This window comes from Microtus pennsylvanicus, chromosome 3 (assembly GCF_037038515.1).
Source record: "Microtus pennsylvanicus isolate mMicPen1 chromosome 3, mMicPen1.hap1, whole genome shotgun sequence".
NCBI classification, from domain to species: Eukaryota; Metazoa; Chordata; class Mammalia; order Rodentia; family Cricetidae; genus Microtus; species Microtus pennsylvanicus.
The window spans coordinates 47,946,425-47,961,073 of NC_134581.1; the positions used below are offsets into that span (position 1 = coordinate 47,946,425).

Genomic DNA, 14,649 nt, shown 5'->3' on the forward strand with positions numbered 1-14,649 from the left:
ATCTTTTCTTGAAACCCAGAAAGAGGCTGGTGAGATGGGCAGCTCAGCAGATAGAAGGGCTTGCATGCAGGTCTGACAATCTGGCTTTGATCTCAGATGGCAGGAGAGCACTGACCCCAAGTTGTCTTCTGACTGCCACAGCACACCTACAGTGTGGAAGGCATGTGCACACGCGCACACACACACACACATACACGCAAATAAATAAATAAGCATTTTTTAAATAAGAAAGATCTGAAATAAACATAATTCAACAAAAATTTGGTACAAAATGGATAAATTTTTAGGCATATCTGATCTGCTATTATTGAATCATGAAGACATGAAGATTTAATAATACTCAAAGCCATGTAATCAAGAGTGAAGAGCGATAAACAGTCACCCACCAAGACAGTCCAGAACAAGACAGACCCACTGATGGATTCAGACAAACCTTTAAGGAAAGTCAACATTAGTGTTCCTCAGTCTGTTCTATAAAGTAGTCAGGGAGGGAACACCACCAAACTCATTCTGCAGGGCCAGTGTTAGCCCAACACCAAATCCAGAAAAGGATAAAACAAAGAAAGTTATAGATCAATTCTGCAATGAATATAGACAGACAGGCAGACACACACGGCACACATACACGCACACCCCTAAAATTTCTATAAACCAAATTCAAGAATACGACAAAAAGGTGCACCATGGCCAGGCTGATTTCATTCTGGGGATACATGCTTAGTTCAAAACATGCAAATCAATGCGCTTCATCAGAACACACACGCAGACCTAAGGGTAGAGGTCATAAAATCATCTCCATCAATGAACATACACAGAGATAATGGCAGAAATCATGTGATCCTTTCAACCAATGCAGAAAGGCCTTTGGCAAGGTTCCCTGAAGACACCGCGAGAAAGAAGATAGCCTAACATAATACAGCTGTCACGACAAAACTACAGCTGACATTACGCTAAACTGATAGCGTAGTCTCTAAAATCCTGAGCCAGACTCGGGTGCCCACTTTCCACTCTTACTCTATTTAGAGCTAGAAGTCTCAGCCCCATCAGTAAGAGGAAGAAAGAAAAGGTAAACAGTGAAAAAGTCAAACTGTGGCTCCTTGCAGGTGACTGACCATTACCTAAAAGGCCCTGAAGAGTGCATCAGAAAATTCTTAAACCTGGTTAACACTTCATCAAAGCAGCAGCTACAAAAATCAACATGAAAAAAACAGTAGATTTTCTAGATACCAGCAGAAAATTTAAAAAAAAAATTAAAAAACAAACAAACAAAAAAAACCCGTGGAGCTAGAGAAAGCTGACTCAGCAGTTAAGAGCATGTGTTGCTCCTGCAGAACCTGGGTCCAGTTCCCAGTACCTCCATGGTGGATCAAAGTGAGTTCCAGAGGATTCCAGTGCCTTCTTTTGACCTAGGGGCACCAGGCACACATGTGCTTTACGTGCATACATGCAAGGAAAACACTTGAACATATAAATTGAAATAAATAGATCTAAACAGAAATTTTAAATACCTATGAGGTAAATGGCCTCTACAATGAAAAGTTCAAGACACCGAAGGCACTAGAAAACAGAAAAAAATCATCCATATTCAAAGACCAGAGACGTATTGCTGTGAAAATGGCTGTTACTAAAAGCAATCTTCAAAAATCAATCCCAGCCCCACCAAATGAAATTCTTCACAGAACTAGAAAAAAAAATCCTAAAATCCATGTAGAAATAAAAAGACTTCAAACAGCTAAATCAACCCTATACCGAAGGAATACTGTTACATAACAAATTGCCATGGTACCGGCACCTAAGCAGGTATGCAGGTCAAGGGAATGGATCAGACGACTAAACCCACACAAAGAGCCACCCAATGTTTGACTAGAGTTGAAAACATCCTCTGGAGAAAGCAGTTCTTTAATCCTGGGTGGACTCCCAAAGCAGAACAATGAAACAGGCCCTTATCTCTTGTCTTGTGCAAAAATCAATTAAAAAATCCATTACAGACCTAACGCAAATCCTGATGTGTTAAAACTGCCCAGGGAACATACTTCAAGGTGCAGGCCAGGATCTTCTGGTGCTGATAAAGATGCTAAGTATGTAAGAAATAATCAAAAAAATTGACAAATGGGATTCTATGATGTTAAAAAAGCTTCTGCACAGCAAAGAACACCATTGCCAGAGTGAAGAGATCCTGCGGAGCGGGTAAAATGTGTGTCAGCCACATGCCAGATGACACCAATAACTCACACATAGAGCCCCAGAAAATTAAACTCCAAAGAATCAACTCGTCCAGCCAGGAAGTAAGAAGAGATCTTAAGGGGACTGGGAAACGGAAAAGGCACTAGAAACCCTGCATTCAGAAAGCAGAAAGGGAAAAGGGAGAGTAACTGGGGAAAGGAAGAGTGCCAGCCGGGCAGTGGGCAGGGGCAGGGGGAGCCATGGAAGGCCGTGGGGGATAAAAGAAAACACGGAACGATGACACATGTTTGAACATACCACTATGGAATGATTTATTTTGTATGCTAACCTAAAGCATTAATTTAAAAAAAAGATTGTCCTATATTCTGAAGTCATCAAGGATATTTTTATAGTCAATTTTCACATTTTCTTGTGGTTAAAAAGCAAGAATAACCAATAATCTCAAGACAAGTAGAGATGAAGATGAACAGAAGAATTTTAGTTTTTAGTTCATTCCTTTCTGTAACATCTTTATGTTAGCGCTTTCATGGAAATAAATGAATCAAAAATAAAGAAATTGCTTTTAATCTACACAGAGAAGCACTGTATCTAAAAACCAAAATAAACAAATAAATAAAACTACAAAAAAGACAAATCAGCATTCATCAAAACCATGACTGCCATTATGAGGCCAATGAGAAGCTAATACTACAGAAGGGCAGAGCAAGGCATGGTGACACACACCCCTAATCCCAGAACTCAGGAGGTAGAGGCAGGCAGCTCTCTAGGGGCGGAGCCTGAGTGACATCCTCTCTCAAAAAAAGGAGAAAAGCAATGTACAAAGAAAATTTTTGTACATTGAAAAATGCACAAACTTCTGAGCAAAATACAGTAAGGAAAAATAATAAATTTTAAGTAATAAATTTTAAGTAAGTAACTGAGCCACTTGGGAGGACTTTGAACATTCCTGAGCCATACACATGCCAAGGAACCCGTCCAAGGCAGCCTCTGGCTGAAAGAGGAAAACCAAAAGTTAGTTTCACTTTTCTCCAAATGGCTCTAACCAAGTCTGTGCCACTTCTTAAAGAATCCAAAATCTGAGACCGGTTTCAAATGCTGGTCCTGCAACGCTGAGTGGAAGGAGAGCTGTCTCTCCCATGGACATCAGAAGCACTTTGCTGGTGCGAGGCCTTCAGAGAGGCTCCCGTGTCCATCCTCAGCAAGTTCTTCCCTTCCGTCTCCCTCATGAGAACTGAAGAAACCGCACAAACCTCGGCCTGTCCGATGCAGACAGGAGGCTTCTTGTCCCTGACTGAAACCGTGTGTTCCACAGCTGCAGCCACATACATTTTTTTCTTGTTTTAATAAAACAAAACAAATATTTACCCAGAAGAGCACTGCACCAAGGGGAGGAGATTAGAGGAGCCTGGCAGATGAGAGTCACAGTGACCCTGGGTGTGAGCTAGGTCAGACAGGTGAAGAGCACATTGGAGAAGAAGAAAGAAAATGGGAAAATGTTTTTTTAAGAACACCAGCCAGGCGGTGGTGGCACATGGCTTTAATCCCAGCATTTGGGAGGCAGAGTTTAAGGCCAGCCTGGTCTACAGAGTGAGTTCAGAGTGGGTTCCAGGAGAGCCAGGGGTGTTACACAAGAGAGACCACCTTGAAAAAACATTTAAAAAGCAAATAAATAAACAAAAGAACACTAGCCACATGTGAGTTCACAAGCAATGGGGAAACTGAGGCAGGAAAATTATTTTAATTAAAATACAAGCAGGAAGGATTCCGCCAAGAGATTACAGGAATGCACCTCCACCTTGCGTGGAATGGTAAGGACTTGAGAAACAAGTCCCTCAGAGTCTCCTGAGAGCTGGGGTAAGGGGCTGGAATCTGAAGTGGAGTAAGAAGGCTGGCAGGTCAAGAAAGGGCCTGCAAGGCAGCGTCTACCGAGCCACAGGCCTCACAGCAGTCTCCACACCCATGGCTCTGCGGAGTGGAGGAAGAGCACTGTGTCTGCTTCACTTGAGTTGATAAGGACGGGGCGGGGCGGTCCAGCCTCATGATCATCTCTCACCACTATCGCCTCCACTTATTTCTCACAGTAAGATTAGTGGTCCTAGCATGTCTTCAGAGGGTTCCTAATTTTAACTCTCTTTTAAAAGATCTATTTTTACTTTAGGTGTATAAGTACATGTGTGCCTGGCATACTCAGAGCTGAGAACAGGGCACTGGATCCCCTGGAACTGGAGTGACAGCTGGCTCTGAGCCACCATTTGGGTGCTGGGAATTGAACCCAGGTCTTCTGCAAGACCAACAAGTGCTCTTGACCCCTGAGACATCTCTCCAACCCCTAATTTTAACTCTCCTTAAAATTTTTGCTGGGGCCAGGCGGTGGTGGCACATGCCTTTAATCCCAGCACTCGGAAGGCAGATGCAGGCAGATCTCTGTGAGTTCGAGGCCAGCCTGGTCTAGTGCCAGGAGAGGCTCTAAAACCTACACTGAGAAACCCTGGCTCAAAAAACCAAAAAAAAAAAAAAATTGTTGGGTATCTGGGCATGGCCACACACACCCTTAATCCCAGCACTCAGAGAGCAGAGGTAGATAGATCTCTGTGAGTTCAAAGCCAGTCTGGTCTATATAGCTAGTCCCAGGCTAGCCACAGTTCACAGGGAGACCCTGTCTCAGAAAAAAAACCTTAAAATTTTCTTTTAAAAATTTTGGGCCCAGTGAAATGTCTTGGCAGGTTAAAAAAAAATTTTATGCAAGCTTGAAGCTTGAGTTTGATCCTGGGGACCCATAAAAAGGGGGAAGGAGAGAGCCAAGTTCAGGGTTGTTTTCTGACCTCCACACACGTACTGCATCAAGTACATGTCCTCACTCACACATACATCACACACACACATGAATAATAAACAAAATTCAAAAGCCTAGGCAAATTCCAAGATGTATTTTAGAATATTGTAAATGAGTATTTAATATGGAGAAAAAATATTTTTTTTCTTTTATAATAAAATAAAATGCATACTTACTCTGAATAGTATTTCTTCATTCCATTTTGGATTCAAAGACTAAAAGACAATAAACATAGTGTAATTTATTTTTTAATAATTTGTCATTTAAAAAACAAAGTTTATTAAAAACTTGTGGAAGCTGGCTAAACCTAACCTTTTTGATGGTCTTCGTCTGAACGCTGGTGAGGACTCCACTCATCGGGTCGTACAGCGTCACTCTCACGTACGGGTCGCTGTTAAAAACAAAGGCGCTTAGCGGCGGCTCGGCCCAACCGCTCACGTGACCAGATTTCCAGAGTTCTGTTCTTAACAGCTGCTACTATTTTATTATTTCTATTACTTCGTATCCTTAAAATTCAGGGATCTGTACACAGGCTAAGTATTTGCAGAAACTTACATTTTGTTAAAAAGTTTACATACCAAGTCAGTAAAACAGGCAGGAATTTAGAATGCAGATCTCTTACCCACAGTTCTGGTGTCTTACAAACTTTTTAGATATTTTAAAAATGTCTTTGATCCTTACCGTCCCTTTTGAATGCAGGTGGCTAATTGAGGGGTTGTAAAACTAGCTTTTCAAGACCACAGCTGTTTCCAAACCTTCTCACAGTATAAAACTTGTTACACAGGGACTGGAGAGATGGCTCAGTGGTTAAGAGCACTGGCTGCTCTTCCAGAGGTCCTGAGTTCGATTCCCAGCAACCACATGGTGGCTCACAACCATCTGTAATGAGATCTGGCACCCTCCTCTGGCGTGCAGGCATACATGGAGGCAGAATGTATATACATAATAAATAAATAAATAAATCTTTAAAAAAAAAAAAACTTGTTACACAGGAAGGACCTGCACACACGCGGTACACGTCAGCTCACACACACATGCACAAATACACGTAACTGAAAATAAATAAACCTTAAAATTTTAAGTCTTCAAACTAAGTTAAATCTTTAATTACATTAAAATAGGACGAACTGCAGTTAAAAATGATTACACCTTTCCAAGCATGGTGGGATACGTGTGTGCGTGTGTGTGTGTGTGTGTGTGTATGTGTGTGTGTGACATATGTAGGTCCCCTGGAGCTAGAGTTACAAAGCTCCCTGACAAGGTGCTGGGAACCAAACTCAGGTTCTCTGCAAGAGAAGAAGAGCTCTTTACTGCTGCGCCATCTCTCCAGTCCCGGGAACCCTACTAAAGGAAGACACGAAAGAGGACATCTTGAGACACATGGGCTTTGAAGAGCAGAGACGAGTGAGGACATCTTAGCCAGTCACAGTCAAATCTCCCTTTCTCTCCGAGTATCTCAGAGCTAGTGCTGACCCTTCTCACCACTTACTATCCACCCCCACCCCCACCCCGTCTCCTCACAAACCTTCTCATCTTGATTTACAAAGCCCACTCCCAACACTGGCACTAATTAGAACCCACCTCCTTCGGTCCTCCTCCTGTGTGGGGCGGATTCACTTGTCCAGTGCCCTCCACCAACTCCTTTATCCTCCAGTTTTCCCTTTGACCTAGTTTATCGAGGTATATCAATGTGTTTTGACACTCCTCCGTTCCTGACTCCCCCTCCTTTCTCTAGCAAAGTGGAACATGTTTTCTCTTCCTTTCTCAGCTAAACTTTACAAGAGAATGTTTGGTAATAACACTTAGACAGCAGTTACTCCGCATCAAACACTGTTCAAAACAGCTTTTGTGGATCACGGTCAGCTATTATTTTTCTCTCCAAGTTGTGCAGACTACACAGCAGGGGGATGGCCGGGGCTGAGACTACAGCACCTGCTCCACAGAAAACAAGTCTCAACCAACACAGTGACCTCCCCCTTCCTCCCTTCATGCCCATGGCTCTCTAGAACCACAAGGTCTAGATTCTGTCTCTGTCCTCAGATCTATTCTGAAAATGCTCTGAAACACTCATCTCTCGGTTCTTATACCATTATGAATTCCTTTTTTTCTTCTTCTCTTCCTGATGGGTTATTTGTAGCCCAGATGGCCTTAACCTCTCTATGTCCGACTCTCCTGCCTCCATCTCAAGTGCTTGGATTACAGGCGGGCATCACCTCATCCAGTTCACTTGGTGCTGATGGGACCAAACTCAGAACTTGGTGCATTCTCAGCAAGCTGACCTATGTCCTCCGTCCTTCTCTGTCTTTTCTACCATCTGCTAGTTTCACGGTGAAATCCCCTGGCCTCCTGTTTTCTACATTTCCCTTCTAATCTTATCTATAGCTTTTACAACTAACTATATAATGTTAAATAAAAACTATAAAAATTGCTGGGCATGGTGACCTTTAATCCCAGCACTTAGGAGGCACATCTCTGTGAGTTCAAGGCCAGCCTGATCTACATAGGAGCTCTAGGTCAGCCAGGCTACATAGTGAAACCATCTCAAAAGAGAAAAAGAAAAGAAATCTAACTCTAACCTACCCCGACAGAGATTGTTATTTAGATATTTTATACTGTCTGTCGCATTCAGTGATTCTGCTCATTTTTAATTCAATTTTTTATTTTTATTACTATTGAGTTATATGACATAAAAGATAGTTAAAATTAAAGGTCTTGTCAGATGTGTGACTGGTATGAACATTTCATCTGACCTACCTCTTAGGTCTTTATGCAATACATTGGTAATAGTCTGGGATCAGCGAGAGGGCTCAGTGGGTAAAGGCCCTTGCCAAGGTTGACAACTTGAGTTCAGTTCCCCCAGAACTGATTCATATGAACTGTCCTCTGGCCTCCATCTACATGCTATGGCATGGCATGGGCATGTTTACACATACACAGAATAATACAGTAAGACAGACTTCTATTTCCTTCCTTTTCCTCAGTGTGGCTGATTTACATATTTACTTTTTGGGGACCACACACTGCAGTTGGTCAATACATGAGCACCCACTGAACCCACACTCAGTATGGAATGTGCAGACCCGTCACAGCGACCACAGCTCAGGGACAGAACACCATGATACTCACGGCAACTTGCTCGAAACTCCATCACTTAGAACGCTGTGATAGGAATTAACGTGGGTTATATATGCCCTGAACCGCAAAGTCCTCAGCCTGCAATGCCCTCACGTATATACACTAACACAATCTATACTCCGAGGGCCTCCCCTGTTATCACTTCCCAGGTGAGGGCCACTTCATTCTTCCCTCTGAGATCTATTAAGCTATAAACTGTTTCTGTGATTTTGGTTTTTAATGTATCTGGTTTAACAATTTTGAAAGGCATTGAGTGTTGTTATCCATTATTATAAACTTTGTATTTTCCCTTTTATTCTGTCAAATTTTGAGCTCTACATCTCCAAGTTCCATTGACAGGCATATAGGCATTTCTAACTATTACAAATTTCTGATAACAGTTTCATGTTGAACCCTTATTTCATCAGATTTCAATGTATTCACTTTAATCTTTATCATCCCAGTTTTGGATCCATTTCCCCCAACTTAGGTGTGTCACTGTTTGTATATCTTTCTTTAGAGTTGTTTCATTATTTATATGTACGCACACAGTGCCTGCAGAAGCCAGAGAGGGCAGTGGATAGATCTCCTGGAGCTGGAGTTATAGATAGTTGTGAGTCAGCTGATGCAGGTGCTGGGAACCAAACTCCAATCTCTAGAACTCTTACCCTGAGCCGTCTCTTCAGCCCCTCAAGTTCTCCGACACACCCTCTACTTTATGGCAGGACCCTTCTGCACTCCCTGCCCCCATACATCCCTCACTACCAGGGATTTAACAAAGACCACGCCAGCCCTGGATTTTTGAAGTTGTCACTATATAGCATAGGCTGGCCTAGACCTCACAATCCCACTGAATGCTGGAATTATAAGAATGGGACACCATGTCTAATGAGTCTTACTTTCTAATTTATTGCAATAACCTCTACTTTATGTTTCTTTCTTTCCACTAATGTTTCATGTAATTATTGGCACGACTGGGCACAAGTCTGCAACTCCTTATGTCTTCCTTTCCTTGTCCTGCCTCCTTTATAAAAAAAAAAAAATGATTTGTTTTGTACTGGCTTTTTAATTTTCTCAAGAATTTTATTTTTAAATTTTTGTTTTTACAGCCAGGCGCAATAGAGCACACCTTTAACTCCAACACTCAGGAAGCAGAGGCAGGCAGATCTCTTGAGTTTGAGGACAGCCTGGTCTACAGAGCAAGTTCCAGGACAGCCAGGACTACAAAGAGACCCTGTCTCGAAACCAAAAAAACAAAAAAAAATTCTGCTTTTGGGGGCTGGAGAGATGGCTCAGAGGTTAAGAGCATTGCCTGCTCTTCCAAAGGTCCTGAGTTCAATTCCCAGCAACCACATGGTGGCTCACAACCATCTGTAATGAGGTCTAGTGCCCTCTTCTGGCCTGCAGACATACACACAGACAGAACATTGTATACATAATAAATAAATATTTTTAAAAAAAAATCTGCTTTTGAAAAACTTTTAATTCTTTGCATTACTGCGGATGGTTTATGTCTTCTATTATATGCCCTTAATGATTCCCTTTACCTATGCATTCTATCACAACATTCTTCCACACAGGTTCACAGCAGACACACGTACAATGTACAGCCCAGTAGTATAAGCTGTAATTGCCATGAGTACTCCTTTAATCTATAATACAAATCCGTAAGACAAGATTGTGAACCATGATTCCAATGGGCCCAGTATAAGGTCTTACAAGGAACCCAGATTTGATTCCAGCACAAACACGGCAGCTCAAAACCATCTGTAACTGCAGTTACAGGAGATTCAACACCCTTGGTGACCTCTGTGGACATCAGGCACATATACGTACAAACACAAAGACAAAACACCCACACACATAAATCAAAATTTTAATTAAAAAAAAATGTGGTTCTAGATATTTATTGTTTTTGATGCTCTTTTCCTTTCTGAGAATCTGAGTTTCCATCTGGCATCAATTCTCTTTACCAGGAATAAGTTGTTTTAACATTTCTTCCTTAGAAAGACTTAAGTTGTGCATGTGCATGTGGGTGCAGTGTCTGTGGAGGGCAGATGAGGGCGTCAGATCTCCTGGAGTTGGTCACAGGCAGTACACTGGAAATGGTCTTCTGTAGGAGCAGTACAGGCTCCTAACTGCTGAGCCATCTCTCCAGCCCGATATTTTCGATAATAAAAAATTATGTGTATCACTGATTTCACTTATTCTTTTTGTTTGTTTCTTTTTTCCAGACAGTGTTTCACTGAGTAGCCCTGGCTATCCTGGAACTCACTCTGTAGACTAGAACTCAGAGACCCACCTGCCTCTGCCCCAAGTGCTGGGTTAAAGGCACACACAGCCACTGTCTGGCTTGAACACTTACTCTTCAAAAATGTTTTACTTCATTATTTAGCTCTCCATCCTTTCTGAATCTTAGTATGACAGATTGTTCCTTTATATCTACCATCTTCTAATTGGCAAAGACTCCTCTTGATGTAAGCTCAGTTCATCTTTGCTCCACATTCTGCTACCACAACCATCCGAGCATTTTAATTTCAGATACTGTACTTTAGCTGCAGAATTTTCCTTTTATTTCATTATTTATTTATTTAGGCCTCTACTTCATTCCTGAGACTTGTAATGTTTTGACTAACAATGAGCACATATTCTTTCTTTTCCTTTTTTTTTTCCCTGAGACAGTGTCTCTCTATGTAGCCCTGGCTGTCCTGGAACTCACTCTGTAGACCAGGCAGGTCTCAAATTCAGAGATCCGCCTGCCTCTGCCTCCCGAGTACTGGGAACAAAGGCGTGTGCCACCACCTCCTGTTCACATGTTCTTTATTGACTCAGTGTGTTCCACTTCCCTGGCTCTTTACAGATCAGGTGATTACATGCTGTACCATGGACACTGTAAACTGAGCTACAGAGACTCTGGGTTCTGTGATTTTCCTGTTTATCTATCTTATTTGGACAAGGGTCACAAACTCTGTTGGGCAATGACTCTCTGCTCAGATCTTTTGACATGAGCTACGAGTCCAGCTTCTTTTCCTGCAGAATCCTCACTACTGCCAGGCTTACTTCAGATTCATTCCGGCAGTTTCTCCACCACAGGCCCCACTGCTCCAAATCTCCAGATCTTCAGGCTATGAAGACGACAACCACTGCTCCACTGTTCCAGTTTGTGATTCTATGCAGCTTCAGTCTTTTTTTTGCCAGACAGGGTTTCCCTGGAACTCCCTCTGTAGACCAGGCTGGCCTCAAACTCACAGAGATCCGCCTGCCTCTGCCTTCCAAGTGCTGGGATTAAAGGCGTTCACTACCACCGCCTGGCTCAGACTAATTTCCACAATGGGGAAGGACTCTCCACTTCTTTTCTGCAGGTGTGGATCCCCACTAGCATTGTCCTGCTCTGTGCAGTCTATGCTCAGAGAACTACTTTTTATATTGTATCCAGAGTGTGGGGCCCGGGTCTACCCTTGGTCCTGGGTAGACAGTTTCTGGTCAGCTAACTAAAGCATTCTGTTTGTTCCTGTGCTCCCCTGCCCCGCCTGGTGATTAGCTGTAGGTCATTGACTCCATCGTTGGTATGGTAATTTCCCACCTGCCTGGGCGGAAATCCTTGTGCAGCAGCTAGATACATAAGGATTTCCCCAAGTTTGAATAAATGGCATTCGGCTGATCTCCTTTCGAATGACCCAGATCTCTTTGTGTGTTCTTCCAATCTCCAGGCCCTTGCCCGACTCGCGTACGGTACAGTGGCGCGCGAACTGTACGGAGGGTGTAACACAAAATCGGGTGTTACACCAGAGATTATGGTTGCTATCGGCTAAAGGATTTGGAGAAACAGAATCTTATAAATTTCTGGAAGCAGAACTCAATAATAAAGCCATATTTATCACTGTCTTTAATTTGACAAATTCAGTAATTCAGATACCAAGAACTATAACTTCACTGTGCATCAAAATTTGCTAATATTATCATTCAAATTTTCATTTAATCGAAGTTCAAGAAAAAAACTAAGAAATGTCAAATTAAAATCTCAACTCATATACTATACTTACCTGGCCCCCAGGATGTCCTTCTTGGCCAGGCCTATGCCAGCTATAACCTTCACTCTCACAACTCGCGTGTTATCCTAAGATACACAACGTTCTGTTTTAGTTTTAGATCATTATGAGTTATCAAATACAAAATAATCTAATACAATAATAATATTAAAATTAGAGAAATCTTTTAAAATAACCTGATTAAAAGCTACATAAAAGAAAATAAAAACAGAAATTGCTATTTTTAGCTGTAGTTGATCACATACAAAAGAGCTAGTTATTACATTCAGTAAGAATTTGATTTTTACAAGAAAATCTAACGACAAACTATAACCAATGAAGTTACCACTGTTGCTGTGTTCATAACATAAAATCAAAAGCTCAGTCATTTGTAATAACGACCAACAAAAGGTAATTATTCTTAAAGTCTCATCAAATAGGTATAAATAATAGCATAGCAAACACACTGTAATATGTCAAATACCAATTACTTTGTATATCATAGTGGAATGAGATCTTATAGGAGAATGTCTTCATCTTAAGAAAAACATATCTTCTGAGGGAAGCTGGGGGAGGAGTTAGTGGGTAAATGTGATCCAAAGATAATACAAATATATAGCTGGGTGTGGTGGTATACCACTTTAATCCCTAGGAGGGAGCATTAGGCAGATCTCTTTGAAATCTGAGACCAGCTAATCAGGCTAGCCAGGATTATACAGTGAGATCATATCCCCAAAATTATAAATAAGGGAAGAAACAAAAAGAAAACTATGGGGCTGGAGAAATGACTGAGCAGTTAAGCTCAGAAGTTAAGAGCATTAACTGCTCTTCCAGAGGACCTGCATTCAATTCCCAGCACCTTCATGGTGGCTCACAACCATCTATAACTTCAACTCCAGAATCTGAAGTCCTCTTCTGGTCTCTATGGACACTAGGAACACACACGGTATACAGACATACATACACACAAAACACCCATACACATAAATAAAAATTTAAAAACATACATTGTGGGGCTGGAGATATGGCTCGTCGGATAGGAGCAAGTGATCCTCTTCCAGAGAACCTGGATTCAACTCCCAGCACCCACATGGTGGCTCACAACCGTCTGTAGCTTCACTTCCAGGAGATCCGACACCGTCTTCTGTCTTATCCAGGCAAAACTCCCATACCCATAAAAATAAAATAAAAAGATTGCATGAAATTCTCAATCAATTAATAAAAATGTTATACTTTCTAAAGAGATACATATCAAAATATCTAGGAAGAAACAACACAAATTCTGTAACTTACTCTCAAATGGCTTATCAAATAAAAAGTTGGATGTGAGTCTGTCTGTACATGTGGCTACTGGGGAAAAATACCCCAACCAAAAGCAACTTAGGGAATTTACTTGGCTTACAAATTCCTCAGTCCATTGTGGAGGGGAAATCAAGGCAGAATTCAAAGCAGCTACTCAACACATCACATCCACAGTCAAGATCAGAGAGAGGGTAAACATGGCCTTGCATGCCCTGGGCCACCTTTCCCACTGTCACACTGTTTGGGACCCCTGCCTAAGGAATCTGCAGGGCAGTTTGGTATAACACATACTTCCATAAACTTGGTGCACAGCCTGGTAACACTGTTCATTCTCTTTTATTTATATACACACAGACATCACATCTAACTTTTTTATTTGCTATGTATGCTGGCTAATTTTATGTCAACTTGACACAAGATACAGTCATCTGAGAGAGAACCTCAATAGAGAAAATGTCTCCTTAAGATCGGGGTGTAGGGCCAGGCAGTGGTGGCTCACACCTTTAATCCCAGCACTTGGGAGGCAGAGGCAGGTGAGTCTCTGTGAGTTCGAAACCAGCCTGGTCTACAAGAGCTAGTTCCAGGACAGGCTCCAAAACCACAGAGAAACCCTGACTCGAAAAAAAAAAAAAAAAAAAAAAAAGAAGGTGGTCCTGGGTGCTGTAAGAAGGCAGGCTGAGCAAGCCATGAAGAACAAGGGCAGTAAGTGGCCTCTACAGCTCCTGCCTCCAGGTCCCTACCCTGTTTATGTTCCTGCCCTACGCCCTTCACTGATGGACTGTGATGTGGATTATTGTAAGCCAAATAAACACTTTTCCTCCCCAGCTTGCTTTTGGTCATAGTGTCTCTTCACAGCAGTAAGACTAAGACACTAAAGCTGTTTGAGAGTAAGTTATTAGAGATGTGAGCCACCAACAATGGACCGGGTCTTCTTACAATAACAGTCAAGACAACCCCTACAGACTGTCCACAGGCCAACCCGATCTAGATCATTCCTCATGAAGAGCCTTCCCCGTGTTAGTGCATGGCTTTAATACCGGCACTCAAGAGGTAGAAGCAGGCAGAACTCTGTTCAAGGCCAGCCAGGGCTACCCAGTAAAATCGAGCCTCCCCACCCCAAAAGTACTTAAATTGTACAAGAAACAGAAATAAAATTAATAAAAATGCGGACTTTAATAAGGTTACACA

The 14,649-nt window shown here is 42.0% G+C and overlaps 1 protein-coding gene across 1 annotated transcript in view; it reads right to left on the reverse strand.

Moving 5' to 3' along the window:
* The window catches only part of Nedd4 (NEDD4 E3 ubiquitin protein ligase), a 92,670-nt gene that overhangs the window by 71,898 nt on the left and 6,123 nt on the right, over positions 1-14,649 (reverse strand). The window contains exons 2-5 of the mRNA XM_075965292.1: positions 13,167-13,329; positions 12,175-12,248; positions 5,330-5,408; positions 5,194-5,232 (exon numbers count right to left, since the gene is read on the reverse strand). Coding sequence (XP_075821407.1) covers positions 5,194-5,232; positions 5,330-5,408; positions 12,175-12,248; positions 13,167-13,329 — 355 coding nt within the window. The remainder of the gene's footprint in view (positions 1-5,193; positions 5,233-5,329; positions 5,409-12,174; positions 12,249-13,166; positions 13,330-14,649) is intronic.